General features: G+C 45.3%; 10 protein-coding genes and 1 non-coding gene across 11 annotated transcripts; 6 read left to right on the top strand and 5 right to left on the bottom strand.

Moving 5' to 3' along the window:
* The first annotated feature begins 275 nt into the window (after positions 1-275).
* On the top strand, positions 276-3189 carry MKS1 (Mks1p). Its single transcript, XM_020213976.1, has one exon. It carries the CDS (start codon positions 485-487, stop codon positions 3044-3046), a length of 2562 nt encoding a protein of 853 aa, XP_020072967.1. The 5' UTR covers positions 276-484; the 3' UTR covers positions 3047-3189.
* A 1289-nt stretch (positions 3190-4478) lies between these two features.
* On the top strand, positions 4479-4883 carry CYBJADRAFT_165302 (uncharacterized protein). The gene has a single exon (XM_020213975.1). It carries the CDS (start codon positions 4523-4525, stop codon positions 4733-4735), a length of 213 nt encoding a protein of 70 aa, XP_020072966.1. The 5' UTR covers positions 4479-4522; the 3' UTR covers positions 4736-4883.
* Positions 4884-5221: 338 nt separating this feature from the next.
* Positions 5222-6972, top strand: CYBJADRAFT_187665 (uncharacterized protein). The gene has a single exon (XM_020217274.1). The coding sequence runs from the start codon at positions 5548-5550 to the stop codon at positions 6670-6672; it is 1125 nt and encodes a 374-aa protein (XP_020072965.1). The 5' UTR covers positions 5222-5547; the 3' UTR covers positions 6673-6972.
* A 13-nt stretch (positions 6973-6985) lies between these two features.
* IMP4 (snoRNA-binding rRNA-processing protein IMP4) lies at positions 6986-7983 on the bottom strand (the record flags this gene model as incomplete). Its single annotated transcript, XM_020217028.1, has 2 exons — positions 6986-7840; positions 7903-7983. 2 exons carry the CDS (start codon positions 7981-7983, stop codon positions 6986-6988), a joined length of 936 nt encoding a protein of 311 aa, XP_020072964.1.
* Positions 7984-8149: 166 nt separating this feature from the next.
* Positions 8150-8231, top strand: CYBJADRAFT_t24. The gene has a single exon. It is a non-coding gene; the product is annotated as a tRNA-Leu (tRNA).
* A 344-nt stretch (positions 8232-8575) lies between these two features.
* On the top strand, positions 8576-9217 carry CYBJADRAFT_159930 (DnaJ-domain-containing protein; the record flags this gene model as incomplete). The annotated part of the gene is made up of 2 exons (XM_020213492.1): positions 8576-8629; positions 8693-9217. 2 exons carry the CDS (start codon positions 8576-8578, stop codon positions 9215-9217), a joined length of 579 nt encoding a protein of 192 aa, XP_020072963.1.
* Positions 9203-12002, bottom strand: SET3 (histone-binding protein SET3). Its single transcript, XM_020213974.1, has one exon. The coding sequence runs from the start codon at positions 11786-11788 to the stop codon at positions 9404-9406; it is 2385 nt and encodes a 794-aa protein (XP_020072962.1). The 5' UTR covers positions 11789-12002; the 3' UTR covers positions 9203-9403.
* A 719-nt stretch (positions 12003-12721) lies between these two features.
* PAM16 (import motor complex subunit PAM16) lies at positions 12722-13358 on the top strand. The gene is made up of 2 exons (XM_020217027.1): positions 12722-12788; positions 12863-13358. The coding sequence occupies exons 1-2, from the start codon at positions 12786-12788 to the stop codon at positions 13256-13258; spliced, it is 399 nt and encodes a 132-aa protein (XP_020072961.1). The 5' UTR covers positions 12722-12785; the 3' UTR covers positions 13259-13358.
* A 591-nt stretch (positions 13359-13949) lies between these two features.
* On the bottom strand, positions 13950-15339 carry CYBJADRAFT_165297 (uncharacterized protein). The gene is made up of 2 exons (XM_020213973.1): positions 15273-15339; positions 13950-15206 (listed from the first exon to the last, which is right to left on the bottom strand). The coding sequence occupies exons 1-2, from the start codon at positions 15310-15312 to the stop codon at positions 14014-14016; spliced, it is 1233 nt and encodes a 410-aa protein (XP_020072960.1). The 5' UTR covers positions 15313-15339; the 3' UTR covers positions 13950-14013.
* A 24-nt stretch (positions 15340-15363) lies between these two features.
* HMT1 (protein-arginine omega-N methyltransferase HMT1) lies at positions 15364-16646 on the bottom strand. The gene has a single exon (XM_020213972.1). The coding sequence runs from the start codon at positions 16617-16619 to the stop codon at positions 15585-15587; it is 1035 nt and encodes a 344-aa protein (XP_020072959.1). The 5' UTR covers positions 16620-16646; the 3' UTR covers positions 15364-15584.
* A 636-nt stretch (positions 16647-17282) lies between these two features.
* Positions 17283-19498, bottom strand: GSM1 (Gsm1p). The gene has a single exon (XM_020213971.1). The coding sequence runs from the start codon at positions 19159-19161 to the stop codon at positions 17599-17601; it is 1563 nt and encodes a 520-aa protein (XP_020072958.1). The 5' UTR covers positions 19162-19498; the 3' UTR covers positions 17283-17598.
* Positions 19499-19642: the final 144 nt, after the last annotated feature.

The following is a 19642-nucleotide window of genomic DNA, read 5'->3' as shown; positions in this document are numbered from 1 at the left end:
AGACACACTGGGACACCTCCCACTTCCTAGACGATCCTAATCCACGTAATTGTACGGTGGCACCCCCCCCCCCCGAGAGAACTCTTCCCACCACCAACGCTGCCCTGAGGAGTCTCACTGTATCAATTATATATTATATATTATAATTATATTATTCCTTTTTGCTTTCTTTTTTTCCCTCGCCCGGCTGGGCTCGTTTGGCATCAAATAAAGTGATCACACACAGGAAACAGAGATAAACCCACACCTCTTACGGTTTTTTTCCTTCATTAGCCCAATCCCCAAACATCACCTTTGGAAACGTATTTAAGGGGGCCGTACAAGGGGGCAAAGGAGAGACAACCGGCTCAAAAAGCACGAGGAGAGCGAGGTGACAACGATAGCGTTGACGCTTTGACAGCAGATTGTATTTGTCCGCTACACAGCTCAGACCGAAAGTAGGTGCACTCATCAACACTGTACACGTGTAATTCCTGGCTTCACAATGCCCAGTAACAGGGCGCCGCCGTTCCTGGAGCTCTCACGGGACACGCTTCAGGACTTTGACACCTCCGGGCTCGATTTGGAGAATGTGCTTGCTGTCTGGACGGGGCTCACGAAGTGCTCGAGCTTCATTAAGAATGGTAAACGGTTGGAGAACATCAGCTGGCGTATTGTCAATAGAAACCTCGTTGTCAAGCAGAACGAGTCGAGCAACAGTGACGTTGTAGAAGCACAGTCGAACTTGGGCAAGACGAGGAACAAGTTGAACGACGGTGATCTGTTTAGCATCTTATCGATAGTCTCGGAACAGGGCGTCAGCTCAACGAGACCACTGCTCACAAAGAGAAGATCAGGAAGTAAGATTTTGACAAAGAAGTCCTTCAATAGAAGCTCCGAGTCTTTGAACAGGCCGTCGTTTTTCCGCAAGACGTCTTCTTCAAAGTCGTTGAAGAAGATGAGTCTGAAGACTCAACAGAAGAGAAACAGCGCATTGGACCTAACCTCCATACCCAATGATACAGACCTCTTTGAACAACCGAATCCTCGCTATGCATTCGGGATATATGAACCTTCTAACGCGCAAAAGGATGAAGCTACATCCAAACCAGGGCTGACGAGGTCTGACACATCAACCAGTGTTGTTAGAGGATTTGTGCCTGGTGCTGCCTCAGAACCTGAAGGTGAAAGTTTGCCTGTTAATCATATTCAGAAATCGAAACAGAGCAGCGCATCAACTACGCCCGTTGAGTCATTATTCAAGCCACCTGCACATCAAACCAAGCCTGAACCTCCAAAGAGCCCCGTCCACACTACAAGTTCTCTATTCAGTAAGCTGGAGCGTGTCAAATCACCGTTGTCGCACGATAGCACTGCAGATGTATTGAACAGTAAAGTACCGGAGTCATTGTTCAATAATAACCACCATTCTAATAAAAAGAAGTCACTGACTAACACAGATAAAGCCCAGGAGGAACATACAAACACTACAACATCATCATTGTTTGACCATGCTGCAAAATTACAGAACGCTGAAATGTCTCAACCAAAACCTCAGTTGAAAAAAAGAGCCACTGTGCTTAATAATTTGGGTATGACATCCCTTTCAAAGCCTCAAGACAAGAAGCATGAAAAGAACATGTTCTTTATAGAATCCTCACCTTCTCCTACCGATTCAAAGTTCCTTGACTCTCATCATCACAACAGTGGTCATGTGCATCATGACAAGAAATCACCTGCGCTGAAACCACAGGGAGATCACAAGTCATTGTTCAGCGGGAATGGAAACCATACGAATCAGAATGGAAAGTCGTCGTTGTTTGAGGGCAAGAAACCTATACGCGAGATTATGTTTTCAAGCGACGATTCGTTTAGCGATGAGAGTGATTGGTCTTCTGTGTCTGAAGATTTGGCATCTGAGGATGAACAGGATATCAATGAACAATGGAAGAGAACGGTGTTCAAGAGAGAAGACAGTAAAGCTCAAAAACCTCAGATCAAAAGGAGTTTATTGAGTGGATTGTTCCTCAATGAAATGCAGTCAGAAGAGGCATATCAACAACGTCCACAACCACCCCTGAAAGCTTCAACAACGTCTGTATCTTCCAAGAACTCATCCGATGGCTATGAAATCCTTAGCACGAGTGCCGCATCTGGAATTGTTGTTAAACACCGTTCAAACCCATTAACAGAGTCTAATAATTTGGAGAGAAATACAGCTGAACCTGTGACCTCGATATCTACTACACATGCCATTGCATCTGGATTGCTTCATGAACCAAACTCTTCTGCAGACCTGAAGACTACACTGGACCAACAGCACCAGCCTTCTTCTTCCTTGTCACATTTGACCAAGAGTGCGTTGCATCTTACAAACTATTTCTCATCGCAGAGGAAAAACTCATTCTCTTCAATTGCATCTGATAGAAGCCGTATGAAGTTCAAACACGAATCTAATGCACCTCCAACGGCTTCCACTTTACTTCCTACTGCGTTGTCTACTCATATGTTCTTACCTAATGCACACCAAAGGGCCAAGTCTCGGCTCACTGCCGTTGCAGAGTCTGAAAGTAATGAGCCTTCGAGGAAGACCTCAACAGATGGTGGAATCCCATCGAAGGATGGCGAGACAGTTGAAACTGAAGATGTTAACGATAAAAATTGTGAAGTACATCCGCAAGACCAAGTTAAAGCTGTGACACCTATCAAATCACCAACAATTCATATTCCAATAGCGGCACAACACCATGAAGATAAGCATAACATTTCGAGAAAACTTTCGCCCAAGACCACTAGAAAGCAAATGCTAGCGACTGAATTGTCAGATTCTCTGAGAAAGTCCATCCTTTGGGACCGACAATACGCATTTACTGGAGATGGAACAAAGAAGTATCTATATGATGTTACAGGGGTTCCAGCTACCACGACGTTAAAGGATGCCAACGAGGGGCCTATTTCAGAGGAGAAGTGGGGTGATAATGGAGCTGATAAGCCAAAAGTGATAAAGAAGGACTTTCAAGTAGATGATGATTGGGATAAGGAGAGCTTCTACACAAGAGGATGGTGAAAAGGGGTTCCAATAATAGACAACGAATCTACTTACCATGGGTTAGCTACATGAATGGTTAAAGTAAAGACCGAAAAACACAAATATTACCCTCATAGCAGTGTATATCCACAGTTACTAATGATACTTATCCAATTTAGCCATTATACATTGTAGCACGCGATGTAACATCGTTATGCCAGGCTCTTAGGTGATTGACGTGATAATTGGACTTTTCCTCTGTTCTATTTACCCGAGTTCCGAGCCGTGAAGTTGACACAGCTCTCTGTTGGTGTTCTGGTTGAGGTCGCAGACTGTCTATAGCACTATCAACGCGAAGCTCCAAGCTGGTTATCCATTATGGAGCCAATTCGGCCGATATCGGCAAGTACGAGTTGTGCTGGAGAATGCACTATTTACGAATGCCATTTGAAGCTTGAGCTGAAGCTGGGCTAAAGAGCTACGACCTTCGTGAAGCATGGCGTCACCCATAATCCGCTGAATCAACTACGAGCTGCCCTCATGAGGAATCCACTCAACACGATCTGTGAAAGCTACTTGTGTTCCACAGCTGAAGAGCTCACAGAGAAGTCGAGATAAGCTGCCAGCACTATCGGAAGGTAGTGAACAGGTGAAGCCGGCCCTGTTGTGCTAAACAGATGGGTCCAAAACGGCTGAATCGATCTTTTGTCTGTCTTTCTGTCTATAACTTCCACGTATTGAACTGATAGTCCTCGAGTTACCGGGACTTCCGTGTAACTCATAGGCCAAAGCCTTTATCTGATAGGCATCAACTTGTATTTGGAGCTATTGGAAGCAGTGTAGATGGTCAATTTGACGTCGTCATGGCTGATTGACACATTGCAGCCAGCTCCACACAGTGCGACAACGCCATAGCCACTAGTTTGCAGTTGTGATTAACGTATCTCTCTTGGCTAGGGGGCAGGGGGTCGGTCTACGCCTCGAGGACCCGTGTGACATGTATGAAACGTACTGTCTTCCTGCTTCATGGGCCTAGTGTGCGCAACTTGGGAGAAACGTTGCTTGAAACTTACAGCCTCCTCCACCTCTAGTTTCCGTTAGCTGTATATGTACATGTCCAGTTAAGCACCGGCATGGGATTCACAGGTTGGTACTATTGTAGATCTTCCGTCCGTACACCCGGACACTCATTGGTTAATGGCTATACCTGTTGAGGGTCGCAACTGTACTACAAGCATCACAGGCCAGTCCGCCACCAGTGTCCATAGCCTGTGCGGGTCATCCTACACAAGCAAAGCACAGCAATTCGTCAACAAGAGCCCCTGACGGCCTACACATGTACACCTCTGGTCCCATCAGAGACCCGAGCCCGCACATCAGGGCTAAGCAGCGCAGGCTCGGCAGATACGTCGCTGGACCAATTGGTCCCTGGAGTACTAAACAAACCAGAGCTTGACGGCGCTCACTTGTTCTCACTTGTTCTCACGCCAGCCCGGCTTGTGCGCCTAAGCTCAAATGTGGGCACTGTGCCCACACATTCCGTTGACACTGCTATGCGCAGCACTGGTTATCTGGCTAACCCCCTCTGGGCTTAAGAAGCCATGTGCGCATCGCGCCAACCCTCCAACCAATGAGCCGGCAGCTAACGGACAGGCCTTCTCAACGGCTAGCGAGCAAAGTAGACATGTACAAGCAGGTTTCCTCAGATACCATCTGTGCTCTCAGTAGGCGGATCCATCTCGTCAGCTGACACTACGCAGCACCACAGCGGATCCCTAGGCGTGAAACACAACCCAGACACCCAAACAGATAAGGACTCCTTTTCGTGCGGAACGCTGACGGGAACTCTATCACCACGCACACAAGAAGCGGACAGCAGCTGAGGAGGGGCGTTTCCCTGGTTAAAGCACTCGAATTATCGCCTTTGGCGAAAATTAGAGTTCAGAAACAGGTGCGGGTAACGGCCCTCGGGATTCTTATCCCTGTGGCGCGTACCGGCCGCGACCAACGCATGATTACATAACATCTTACGTTTCCGCGCGCCCATTGGCCAGCGCGTGAGCTAAATAAGTCCCACAAACCATGGCAGCGAGGGAATGAGCGACAAAAGCGTTTGCACAAGCGCAAAGCACAAGCGCAAGGCTGTTGTGGCCCGTTGTAAATTTTCTAGCTGCTTTTGGGCCGAGATCGTTGTCAGCCAGGCAGCTACGGCAACCCGTTTTAAATACCCAAGGTCCCCTGTTGATTGTGAAGTGCGCTTTTATCAAGAGACACCTTTGAAAGGAGAACAGGGAGGTTTCAAGCTGAGTCTGTTTGCACATCTCCACCGTCAGAGCTACCAGTTAACGAGTGCCCACGGCGATTGCGGTTCTCTATATTAGCCGACATATATAATACCCCTCTCCCTAGAGAACAACGAAGAGGCCAGTGCTGTTGTAAAACGAGTCCTGTGAATCCCTCTCCGATCGTTTTGCTGATTTGACAAAGATACACCTTTCTAGCCACTCCGGTCCTACACACACATCGTGACACAAGCCAGGATGCCAGAGAGCCAGCCTTCAACCAGTTTCATGAACTTCCATTTCGAGAAGAAGCCCGGCGCTGCGTCTCCCCCGTTGGGCAGTTGCTCCCGTGCCCAGTCGCACGGGGTTGATCCTACAGAGACACCAACCATCGACACCAACGACCCTGACGACATGTACCCACCGGAGTCGTTCCAGTCGCCTATAGAGTCGCCACCAGAGTCGTCGCTGATCTTTGAGAGATCCGTCGAGGACCCGAGCCAGATATACCAGCAGACCACTTGTCCAAGATGCGGACACAAGTCGTCCCAAGGTGGGCTAAGCTGCACCCACCACAGTATCGTGAACCTACCATCACACTACTCGGTGGAGAACTTTGTCTCTCCGTGCCTGGACGCCACCACACAGATCCTGACTGACCAGAACGCCGACTTGGAGAACGTTGATATGGTGTACTCTCGCCGCCCTTCCTCAGTGCTGGGGCTGAACATGGCGCTTGGCAGATCCAGAAGCTATGTTGGTGAGCTTCCACAGGCAGAAGTTTCGTCGCCGTCAAAGTCTGGTCCAGTAAAGATACATTCAGCTGCCGATCTACAAGAACTGCCAGAACGTCCGCCAGCTCTGAGCTTTTACTCATATGCTGACATGATTGAGTCCGAGAACCCGAACCCTCGTCGCCCATCGCTGTCGCAGTCCCTGAGCTCGTCATTCTTGAACTCACGCTCGAACTCCATCGCTGTGGGCAACTCGATAACACCACAGCGTACACCAATGAACTTGCGCAACCACAGCTTCTCGTCTCCTTTCAACTTCTCAAAGAGCAGACAGGGAGCCAACGCAAGCTCTACACAGATCTCGAAGAAGTTCACGCTTAATTCAGACACCTCTCCCGGCTCCTCAGACTCCGAGAGTGATTATGTCCACTCCCGCAAGAATTCTATGAGCTCAAGAGCCTCAAAGTTCTCACACAGATTGAAAAAGACGTTATCAACAGCGTCGAATCTACAAAGAACTGACACGAGAGCCTCAAACCAAGACGATGTCAATTCGGTCATCAGTGAAGGTGATAGCCTTGTTATAAGCTCCGTGGGCGAGACCATAAGAAGAAACACTGGTGAAATTAGATCTGGAGTTGTTGTTTAAGCGCTCTAATCGGGTGTTCCTTCTTATGCTTAAGAGCTTGGACTTCTATCTTTCTCTCACCTCTTGATACTTCTTACCCCTTTCCTTTCTCCCTTTTACTGTTTTGTTTTGTCTTTTGTTTCCTATCGGTATTATTGGTTATATGGATCTTCACTGTCCAATGTGGATTCATGGTTTAGATCAACGGAGTGTAATATGTTGATCTTGATCGGTACATTTCTAGTGTTTATATGGCGAATTATTATTTTTATTATTGTTACTACCTTTGAATTCTTGTAGGTGCCTCTAATCATGAACTATATATAGGACTCAATCATTCTGCTAGATAATCCTTTCTGTTGGCTGTCCGCACAAATCTTCTCAAGGCCCATTCAACATCAGCATCTTTATTCTCCAAAGTCCCGAGTCTTAACTCGTACAGTCTCATTTCAAACCTTGGTCCAACCTCTGCAATTTCAACACCGTCTCTTGTCTTGACGTAAACGTGCTGTCTAACACTGATGAAGTCACCATCGTTACTGAATGTGATGACACGAGGACTGTCCTTCTTGACACCTGGAGGAAACATATGCTTTAGAATCGTTTCAACTCTCTTACCGAGCTTACTGGTGAAGTTTTCAAAGATCAAATGGGGATGGGCTTCACTTTGATTGCCGGCACCGACAATGTCATGTCTCAAGACAACATTATGAAGCGTAAAGAATGCAGTTGGTCCATGCGGTAAGTGGGAGATTGTGAGAGACGTTGGTACACCTCTGTGTTCATGTACAATGACCAAGTCCGTGGTGCCTGATGATTGGCAGGCAGACACAAGGTTTGGCATGATATAGTTACCTCTGTTTAAGCGCACTGCTGTTGGAAAGAGTAGCTTGATCTCCTTGGTGAACTGTGCGAGACGGGAAGATGGGTTTCTAGATGTTGTAACGATGATCTTCGGATCAACCAATCCACTGAGCGCGGAGTACTCATCATCAACACTATCTTGTATCGACTCATCAAAGATGAAGTCCTTCTGAAGCGTCTTATCATCGGCCACCTCTTTTGGAAGCGGTTTACCAGACGCTAGAGCAGCCTTCAGCTGCTGGCGTTTTTGGTGTTGAGAGGCCTCTTGCAGTTCGACTGCCTTGCGGTACAGGTATTCACGTCTCTCACGAGCTTGTCTTCTGATCTATAAATGTGAGCTGTTAGTACATATCACCAGCATTTGAAGTCCAATATGATCAAGCTTACCATATCTACTTCTATACGCGCGTTGAGAATGCGTTGTTTACCCGTTGCTTCAAGCAGTGAAAGTGTCTTGTTACCTCTCATTAGAATTTTTTTCGCCTCGGCTCTGTGCAAGCTCATCGCATCCCAGCAATTTGCGCGAAAATTACCAGAGAGGTGTTTTTGATAGAGAGAAGGTATTACCCTACTGTGAGTGCATACAATTCCCAGCAGCGATTGAAGATCTGTGAAAACAATGAAAATAATAAATGGATCTTTGGCCGAGCGGTTTAAGGCGCTCGACTCAAGATCGAGTATCGTAAGATGCATGAGTTCGAATCTCATAGGATCCATTATTTTTTTGCTTTTCCATTCTCACAACGCGTAGGTGTTGGTCACACACAGGGTGACCTTCGTATAACTCTCGATTGAAGAGGGGTTGTTTTTACTCTCAGACCATGATACAATCAATGACCACGCTCTGAGACAAGTGCTTCTGCATAAGATCATCAATGTTTATGAGTGGAGCCCTGCTCAAGGCGATTCATACTCATCTAAGAGCTCTAACTGTGTCGTTTTGGCGCGAGTGCAATAATTTACCCCCAGCGCTGGAGCTCGGACCGTCATATCTCAACATCAATACTGCAAGAGTTTTCGTCAAACCACTGAAGAATACTGTTCATACGTGGACAACACCATGATGGAGGATATGGATAAGGAGCTAGATCGCTTGGTGAACCAATTAAGCACAGTACGTCTTTGTAGATCTCTGTCTTTTGCCTTTCCAGGCAGTTTTCACTAACACCCACTGAAGAAAGAACAAATAGATCGAATTCTCAATGCGCTCACGCTTGACCCGTACTCAATACTCGATCTACCGCATTCGTCCAGTACAGATGCCGTCAAGCAGAAATATAGGGCAATATCAAGACAAATACACCCTGATAAGACGAAATTAGAGGGCGCAGCGAAGGCGTTTGACCTGCTGAAGAAATCAGAAAGTATACTCATGGATCCAGAACAGAGGGAGAAACTGGATGACGTTTACAAGGAAGCTGAGATTCAGAGTCAACAACAGGGACTCGATATCGATGCTGTGTACAAGGAATTGCTCATCAAGGATGAATTCAAGAAACGAATGCATTTGAAAAGGGAAATGGAAAGACAAGGCAACGAGGAGAAGCTCAAGGAAGACTCCATCAAGTTTGCGAAGGAGAAGAAAGCTGCTAATGAGAAATGGGAAGATGAAAGAGACGATAGGGTAAAGAGCTGGCGAGCATACAAGGGTAAGGTCGACAAGAAGAAAACAAAGAAGAAGAAAGTTAAGGTATTGGCGTAACATTACCACTACTGGATTGATATTAAATAAGTATCTATGAGTGTCGAGTCAAACCGATATTTTTATTTGTCAACGGTGCACCTGAATTTGAATACCAGTTTGAACAATCGGGATAAATCTGTATGGTCTGTGATTTCTTTATGTCATGAAGAAGTTGTCAATTAACAAGAGAAAGTAGATAGACGTCTATGAAGTTGGCTTCATTTTCTTCTTGTAATCTGCAAAACTCAACTTCTTAACAGGCTTTTCAGGGAGGATGGATTTCTTTTCTTCAGGAACTTGTGCTTGAACCAAAGGAATTGGCACAGGCAAATACTCGGTCTTTTCAATCTCTGGTGGTGATGGTAATGTACGAGGTCTCTTGGTCAAATAGTGGTAAATATATGGTCGAGCAGAAACTTGTGGCTCACTTGAAGTCTCAGGAGTGGAAATAAGAGGCGTGGCTTCCAATTGAGCCTTTGCTTGTCTGATGTTCGACATCTCCATCTTGGCCAGACGTTCATCAATAGACACATATTTGGCTTCAGGTTGAAGAAGTTTGAGGCCAGAAGTTGAATTACCCTTTCTTGTAGAGCGATAAATATGTGCACTGGCCTTTTTCACTTTGGACAACGCACAATCTGATCCATTGGTTGGACAGGCACATTCTATAAATGTTAGAACTGATTCGACCGAAAGAACAAGGCATGGCTTCTCAGTATCGGCAATGGAGTCAAACGTATTTCCTTCCAGTATGCTCAATATAGGGTGCATGGAGTCCCAATTCCACGGAAGAGTTAATTCAGTTCCAGCTTTGATAGGCTTGATTGCAACAATGAGGAAGTTAAGAGAAGATTCAGTCTGAACCACTCGGAGTTCACAGTTTGGATGACACGAACGACGAATGAAGCGAGCTTCATTACCAGAACTTCTTGCATCCACAACGAGTTTGGTGTTTGGTACAAAGGAAACGTAACCCTTTTCAACACCCCATATCCTGTAGTGATTCCGCGAGTCTGATATGTACTTCTCTTTCAAGCCAACTTCTCCCAAGTACTCTGATACATAGTCACCTTCTTGGATGTCATTTTCTGTGAAGAAGCCCAATTTAACGATCCCGTTAAACTTCTTATTGTTGACTTCACTGTATGGCTTAACGATGGTTCGTGGGAAGTGGTAATTTTCAAGTTTAGAGCCCTTAATGAAAGCGAATCCGTTATCCTCTTTGGTCAACAAAGACTGAATATAGCGATACGCATCATTGTCTTGATAATCGTAGTTTTCGAGCTTGTAGTACAATGCATCTGGTAAATCTTTTGCTGGTGGAGTAGCAATATCAGATTCATCAAGGTTCTTGTTGTAAGCAGTTACAGGCTTAGGCTTTGGTTTTGACGTTTTCTCCTCCTTAGTGCTATCCGATGATTTCTCAACAACGGAACCATCATCAGTCGTTTGTTTATTCTTCTTCTTCTTGAGTTCAGCCAGCCGTTTACCCTGTATTGCTCTTGCTCTTTTTTGATCAATCTGCTTCGGTTCACATTTGTAACAGAGGTACTTCTCAGGTGCGTCATTGATGTCCTCGATACCCATGCAAATAGCATGTTGCCATCTATTACAGTTGTCACATTGAATTGTGAACCCATCATCCTCGTCATATCCACATACACAAGTGATGATACCGGCATCGGGATCTACTACCCAGTCCTTAGAAGCCTGAGGTGTAGTATTTCTTTTTCGTCTCTTTGGCCTGGAATGAGTTTCTTCTTCCCTTTCAGCTTCTGTTTCGTTGAACTCCTTCTCATCTGCAGTAGTTGCATTTTCATCAATATCCATAGCATCGAGCTTGTTAGGTTCTGATGACTGCTCCTCTGTATCTGTATCTTCACTTTTCTGTTTCGAGGGAACTTCCTTACGAACTTGCGCAGTTTGTTCCCTTAATGCATCAATGTGATCCTTTGAAAGTTGTTCCTTTACTGTTTCATTGATGGCTTCAGACTCAGTTTTTGATTTCTCCTCGATGGTGGCTCTTAGGGCACGATCAACAGACCCTGATCTGTTTGCCAGAGGTAAGGGTATACCAGCAGCAGCGGCCAAAGCAGCGGCGGCCACAATCGCCTTTTGAGATTTATTAGTTTCGGAGTCTTGCTCAGACAGAGTGGCAATCGCAGGGCCTGGTGATGTTATGTGTCCTCTCCGTACTGTACTGTGAGAAGTCACAGCAGCAGAAGAAGAAGAAACAAGTACTGGCTGAACCGCAGTTGGTGATGGGGACGTCTTGATCTCCGTATGTGGTAACAAGTTCCCCACTTGTTCAGTATTGGTAGAATCAGCAGGAGCAGCAGCGGCAGAAGCAGAGGTTGATGGCATTATCACCACTGAAGGTTGTTCAATAGGGGACGATGTTGAACCTTGTACTGTTGTTCCAGTGCCCTGTTCCGCAGCTGGCAGTGACTTTTGATGTTGTGTCTCGGAAGGAGACTTGTGAGATTCAACAGCTGCACTGTGAAACATGAGCAGCGTAGACGCATCCTCTAGTAGAGAAGCATTGGTTTCAAGCTCTTGTGATTGTGTTCTTTCACCTTCACTAGCCATTGTGCAAGGGTATAAAGCGCTCTTCTTAAACACTGGAGGCGAACAAGACACAAATAAAGCAGGCAGGAAAAATACTAACAAACTCTGGTGAAATGATCCACGATTTAAGAGATCAACAATGAAGCAAAGGTTGTGTGATCTTAAACGACTAATCAACCCACTTATTTCACACAGAAAAGCGAACACACCTGCTTTTTTTGGAGGGGGTCTGACCTTCTCTCGCCTGCAATTTTGTGATGTTGTGTTTATAAATTTCAAACATGCTCGTTTGGTCGTTTGTTCGTTTGGGTTGAATTAACCCGAACATTTTCACCTGTCTCTGCGGTTTCCCGCATTTTAGGTGGTACGGTTACCTAGACAACGTCGTTTATTAAGAAACGAGCGGAAAGGCGAAGGAAAAAGTTAGCGTGCGAATGAAACGGCGGAAAAGGTGTTTGACCGCCTTTGTTCCTGGGGAAACTAAACGAGACGTTTTATTGCTGAAGTTCGGCAATTTACCGGTAGTTTACAGGAAATTTACCGGTAGTTCACAGGCAATTCATGGTTACTTATTTGGCTTCCGATTGCTAATGGGAACTGCTAAACATTACAGGCGGGCACTTTGTAGTGGAATTGACCCAAGATCACGGCCTATGATCAGTCGCATGTATGATTTGTAAAGTGATATTAAACTATTGTTACCTCTGCCCCTCTACAAGAGCGCACAGTAACCAAGAAATTCTTTCCATAGGGTAAAACCTCCAGCACGAACAATAACAACAGCACCTTTCTCAATTCCGACGAAAATTATCAGAACCTGTGTTCGCGTTCCAAATGGGAAGGGCCGCGTTACCCTACCGCTGAGTTTTTTTCCCTTTCACTCCCAGCTCCGATTTTCTTCTTCGATGATGTTCCAGTAGTTTTCTACGCTAGTTGGAAAGAGTTCATTTTGGTACCAAGTCAAATTTGCACAATCAACTCATCTAAACGTTCTTGACCCCCCAAACACAATACAATTATGGTATGTATCTATGCGCTCGATGCCTGAGATTCAGGCGATGTCAACTACTGTCAGTACTAACGCCGAGTTCATAGGCTCACAGACTCATAGTTCAAGTGCTATTCACAGGTGCTAAGGTTTTTGGAACTGCGTTCACCACTGCCTACCGTCAGGCCGCCACACAAACTGCTAAACAGTCTGCTACCCAGGCAAACAGAGCGCGTGACACCGGCATAACATTAGACGAAAGTGCAAAGATTCTGGATGTCGACCTGAAGAACACCACTTTGGAGCAGGTTGAAGAGAGATATCAAAAGATGTTTGATATCAACTCCAAAGAGAAAGCAGACTCGTTCTACCTTCAGTCAAAGATCTACTGGGCTGCTGAAAGACTAAAAAGTGAGTTCAAAGCACAGGAAGCGGAACGAGCCGCTGGCGAAGGAGGAGAAGGGAAAGACGCCGCCAGTTCTGAAGCGCCGCCTAAACAGTGATGTGCGTTGGAAGTTGCCGGCTCATCAAAGGTCTGAACAACGGCTCGCATCAACAATTCGTGTATATATGCCCGTATAGGAGAAACAATAATGCCACAAGTACTACAGTGTAGAAAGTTGCTGAACTTCATCACCCATTTGCTTGCAATTTATATACGGAATATGTAAATTATGTACAAAAGAGAAGAGGAATATCGCGCCATGGTAATGGGACAACTCACTATTGCTGACATATTACACGCCAACCGAGGATGTCAAATCTCTAACCATCTCATAACGCTAATCAATCTAAGAAACCGAAACGAAATCTTCCCTGTGACAACCCTGTTAAGAAAGTCAGGAATATGAAGATTTAGCTGATACGTACGAGGAACCGATGTATCCAATAACGAACACCAGTACCCGCACTAGGTTTCTAGGAGGATCAATGAAGATCCCCCATAGTGTATATTGTTATATATCTTATTGAGATAGTATAACCACTACTGATGATGAAGAACTAGAAATAACAAGAAAGCGTTTTCGACAGAAAACGAAGGGCGGCGGCGATCCCTTTTATACTTCCGCGCTGAGATGCGAAAAGACAGAAAATTTTTCCTTCATCTGTTGCTGTAGTTACCCTCCTTTGATCCAAACGTTAGGGCTTGCATATATCAACCACATCTCTTTTGGTTTACACTTTGGTAATGTTTGAGGCTCTTCTCTTGTTGTTTGGGCTATACAGGATATATGTAGATATGTATATAAGCGATGAACTAGAAGTGTACAAAGTCTGCGTTGATTTCTAGATCGTCGTCCTGATCAAGGTGGCTTGTGGTGCCGTCATCATCAGAGTCGGTATCTGAAACAATTTCCTCCTCATGTGCCGTTTCTTCTATTATAAGCCTTGGATCGTTATGGATATCTGTCAAGTTTGTCAAGTCAGGCAGCTGGAAGTCCTTTGGATCCAACGTTTGAAGCTCCAGCTTGGCTTGGACGTTATCCTGAGTCCGGTGGCTCAGTCTGCAGTTCTTCCCTCTAGGACAAGCTTGACCCAGTTGTGTATCTGGACATTCATGAACGTGTCTAAATTTACACTTGGATCCTCTGAAGCAGTACCCACCAATTGCGAATGGTCGACAGACAAGTTGGTGTTCTGGGCTAACGTGTAAGAACATACAGTGTTCGTTTTTACAGTATCCCTGTTGGTAGAAATGGCACAATGGAACGTTAAACTCAGTGGGCTCATGAGAAAGCGAGCACTTCTCCAAAGTACAGCCTCCTTTGATCAATCTAGGGCATAACATCACTTTGGCCTTATTATGGGCTTGCTTGCACTTATCACCTTTACCACAATAGCCAGTCTTTTCGAAGAAACGACATTGCTGTTGTAAAAACACCCTTTGGCCCAACAATCTATAGGTCCCCGCTGTATTTCTCTCATATTGGTATCCATTCCATTCAGTCGTGGTTTTCTTCTTTGGAATGATACCATTACGGTGTTCTTGGTCAAATGGGACTTCAAGTGGACGGAGTTTCGCACCGTACATGGTTATTGCGTATAAGACGTGATTGATGTAGCACCAATCACAGTTATCGAGGCTGGCCCGGTTCTTCTTGGCCTTCAATTCGTACTTCCGTTCTTCAATCAACACTTTCTTATCTTCCAACGCCTTTTGCTTCTGCTCTTTTGTCAAGTTCTTCTCCTTAAGTTCCTTCTCGTATAATTTTCTACTCACCAGCTTGTTCCCATTGGACGTCATCACCGAGACATAATCAGAATCCGGATCAGGTTGTTGTTGAACCACAAGCGTTCTATTCCTTATGGGGAACCCTCCTCTCCCTCTTCCTCTTCCACGACCAAATACGCCTCTATAACTCCCTCTCCCTCTACTATGATGGGTTGCTGGATATGGCTGGTTGTTATGATTCACAATGCTTTTGTTTGTGCGGTAATTGGAGATAGACCCTTGAATAGCATGAACACATTAGAAAAATCCGTTTATAGAAGCTAGATGAACACCAAAGCACTCACCTCTAAGTCTTGCAATCTCCTCTAATAGATCAGACCCCATATTTCTATGATTCTTGACTGATTTACAAATCGTGATGTTTTGGGTAGGGCTCTGTTTATTAGTTTTTCTTTTGTTTATTTGCGTCGCTACAGCAGCAAGTTTTGTACTACACAAAAAACATCAAAAATTACTAAAACGTGAACGTGATCTATGTTCCTTAATTAGATTGAGGTCAGGAAATGTCATTCAAAGTATCTCATTAATGCAATTGTTCTCCAAAATTTTTGTTCTGTCTCTCTCTCTCCTTGTGTGTCAGTGTCTACTCCGAGATCTTAACGTAGGAAGTAGTTGTGCGTACCCTGATGAGCTCTGTAATTATCGCCGTCGGCCTTGAAGTCCCATTTGATTTCAATATCGAGTTCTCGTGGGTTCACAGCGTTTGGACGGTTAGCCAAGCTGATTTCCAATGACTCACCTCTCTTGATATCGAGGATGTCATCCAAGTAAAAGACGGTCTGCTTCCAGTGAGTGTACTTTGCGTGTGGCCCTGTTGAGAAGTACACTTCGTGTTTGGCATCGGTTCCTGGGAACCAAATATCAAACCAAGCAACAAGGCCGTGGATGGTATCGTCTCTGATTGCCTTCAAGGTGAACTTGTTGAAAAAGGCCAAGTCTTCCAATTTAACCGTGTTGATGTCGATTTCAACAAGAGTGCCGGACGTTGTAACGACCGCGCTGTTCTCCACAGTATCAACCAAAGGCTCGGCTTTGGCGATCTCAATGAATGGAGAGTAATCAAAGCCGTACACGTTCTCCCAGTAATCAAGCTTACTGCTTCTGTACTCACCATCTTCAATTCCTGCAATGTGCATGGTGGCCCTATCTGGGAAGATCAATCCACCTTTCTTCAAGTAGTGATCTCTAGCCCAGAGCACAGTATCGAGCATGCTCTCGTACAGGAGGAAGTAGCCCATCCACTCACTGATGATGATGTCAACCTCCTTGTATGGCAACACAACATCTTCCAACTTACCTCTAACGAGGGTGATCTTATCGCTGAATCCATTGAGGTCGACAATCTTCTGTGCCATTTCAATGATGTTTGACATGTCAACAGCGATCACGTGCTTAGCACCAGCTTGAGCGGCAAACATGGACAAGATACCAGTACCACAGCCAACATCGAGAACAACCTTGTCTCTGAAGAGATCCTTGTTCTTCAAGATAGCATTACGATAACTCAAAGTACGTACTTCATCTTTGAGCATCTCTTCATGAATACCAAAGTGGTCGTACGAGGAAAAGTAGTGTTGTTCGCTGAAAGGAAGCGACTCTTTGTCAGTAGCAGATTTAGTAACGTCGGACATGGTAGGTCGATGGCTGTATGAGTAAAGTAGAGTGTTGTTAGGAATGTCTACAATGTTGTTTTGTGGTTTCTTATTTGGGCGCCGTGAAAGTTTTTCCTCGTGTGTTCTGTACCGATGAGCTCACCACAGTCCTTCGCCTAACAACAACATGGTTCAACAAGAGTAGAATTCATGCAGAAAAAGGTTGTTATAACACTATATCTCTTCTTGTGATGCCTGTGCAAACTCAGTTGCAAAGAGCAAACAATCTTCTCATCCGTTTGTAGTTTACATCCTGGACCTCTGGCACTCGCGGACTTCTTGACGGGATCTGCCAGCCAAAAATGGTGGCCTAAAAACGGCAGCTGCCGAAAACCCTTGAAAAGTCCAATTGTGACAAACCGTCCTAATAATCCCGGTGCGATGTTGCGCAATGGTCCGTTACATGGTCTATTCCACGATCTTCGAGTGTAGTGAAAAGATACGGGGCTAATGGTCAATATGTTTATACACATTAGAGTCCGGAACCATCTGTTCTATCAGTTTGAGGCGGATCCCATTTGCAGATACCGAAAGTCCGCCCAGTGCTGGATGTTGTGGTAGCAGCCGAGAGGAAAACATGGTGCACACACGCCAACGGAGAGTCGCCTCAAGAATTTGGGCAGTATACATTGATTTGGAGGGGGGGGGGTTAGTTAGTTAGTTAGGTGTAGTAATATGGACAATAGCAGCAGCGATTCACAGCAAGTGTTACATATGGGGAAATTGAGCCCGCCCTTATGTGTTATGTCATGGTCTCAGATCGTGGCACCCCACGCTTTTTTTGCAGTTTAGGAAAAAAATAAAAACGGGCTGCATCACACCTCTGCAAACTCGCAATCCCGAGTACACGTTATGTGCTGTGTCTATGCGTATACTACAGGGAGCTAAACGCCGAACTACAACTTGTGTCGAGTAGTTATGACGTTCTGTAGTATTCAGAGTTGAAGATATGTGTATTTCATTTAACCTGCAGGATTGGAAGAAACTGGCCAACTATGAGCATTGGAATATCAAACACGTCTCTTTTGACAGTCCATGTAGATGCGCACCTGATTTGCTCACCGTTGGGGCTCATCAACGTGCACTCGGTGATGATGACACCGTTCAAGTCTCCAAACGCAACAGAGCTAAAGAGCCTGAAATAGTCCAAAGCACTGGAGTCATTCATCAGCTCAATTATGAATGTTCTCTTGGAGAGCAACTCAGTCTTTGTGTGTGAAGTCAGGGATGAAAACTCAGTGCTCACTGCGACAACCTCTCCGGTACGCCTCCACATGATCGTAGGACTCGAACTGAGAGAGGACATGGATTCATACTCTAGCAAGGATCTCTGGAATGACCTCTCTGCAAACAAGAGGTCCATCTCCACTAGCGATCTCGTAGCAGCAATAAAACTAGGACGGTATGCAGCCATTGTTTCTGCGATTTGAATTAGTTGGTTCTTGTTGAATCTCTTTCTGAGGTAGTCCAACAATGCATGGTATGCCTTTGGGTAGTTATAAGGTTGTAAATTGGACGTGTATACTTCCTCTGGAGACTTGATCAAGTGTCTCAATATGAGTGGTGAGGTGTAGTCTGGACCATCAGACGCAAGCATGATGTTTGGCAGCATGTTATTAGTGTTTGTTGAATTATCAGAGAGTGAGATGTAAGGTCTTGTGTTGTTATCTGTTTGGAAAGATGTTTGGAACTCAGTATTGTAGATCACAGAGCTTTGGCTTGGTGATTTAGCACTGTTATTGTCTAACAAATCCGCCAACTGCGCATACTCCTGGTTAGCAAAGAGAGATGAAAAGACATCCGGCGAGTCCACCGTGCTTGTGTTTCTATGTTGTTGGCTGTGGTGATGGTGCTCTTGCTGTGACTGTGGTGTCTGATGTTGCTGATGGTAGTTCTGATTATCCTGTGAAGGGTTACGCTGCGGCAGTATACTCTGTTTTCCAACGCCCAGCTGTTGTGTATGAGTGTGACCCTCGGTACGAGTCTCACTTCGACTGTCATTAAGACCCTGACTGCTGTCCTTACTCTGCGTATGGGTCTCGTTCTCATTTTTGTTTCTATCTTGAATTGAGTGGCGGATCGGTTTAGCCATTGAAGGGCTTTCACTAAGATCAGACGCTGGATTTAAAGGCGAGTGGCCTAGCGCGTGGTGGAAAGGTACACACAACTCTGGAAACATCAGCTGTCCCGAAACATCGGGCTGGGTAGTCCTCACTGCCGCCGGTGTTAAACCTGCCAACGACGTTGATGTAGCAGAGCTCTGAGACTCAGTCCTGGCAACAGGTGAAGCTTGACCTGCCTCGGCCTTAGCCTTTCTAACTCTCTGTAACTTCTTTGCCTCTGTAAGATACTTGGCTCTTTTCCTTTCAACATCTTGACATGAATCTGCAACTCCTCTCTTAACACAGTTCTTACACGGCCTTCCAGGATCACACTGTAGGTGCTTTTTATGACAGAACGTGCATGCCCTACCTATAGGTTTCCTGTTGTTCTTTTCGTGCGCCGGTAGTTTCTTTGTCATTATTGATACAATGGTTGAGATAAAGCGTTGAGATAAAGCGTCACGAGTGTATATGTGTGGCTGATTAGCTAGTCGCTTGTTATGTTAATGGGACCTGTTTATTGATCTCCTTAAGACTGGGACAAGACAACAACAACAACAACAACAGCAGCAGCAGCAGCAGCAACAGATGCTGAAATCTGAAAGGTTGTTAACACAAAAAGGAACTCCAAACACGGAAAACACACAGAGATACGATGGAGATCAAATAAATAGCGTAGTTCCCCTTGAATGATAGGATGAGTGCAACGTGACAATACGCAATCACCTATCAATTGAACAGGTTAAGGGAAACAACACGAACTATGGGGTAAAGGACGTTATGTTGGTGGGAAAACAGAGGAAACAACCCCACCTTCTTGTTTGATTTTTTTTTTGTTTTCCTCTGTGGGCTTTGCGTGAACAAACAAAACCGAAGGAACAAAGACAAAAAAGCACAGGA

This window comes from Cyberlindnera jadinii (genome assembly GCF_001661405.1).
Source record: "Cyberlindnera jadinii NRRL Y-1542 unplaced genomic scaffold CYBJAscaffold_1, whole genome shotgun sequence".
Classification (NCBI taxonomy): Eukaryota; Fungi; Ascomycota; class Saccharomycetes; order Phaffomycetales; family Wickerhamomycetaceae; genus Williopsis; species Williopsis jadinii.
The sequence above is the reverse complement of the archived record's forward strand: the minus strand, read 5'-3'. Positions and strand labels throughout refer to the sequence as shown.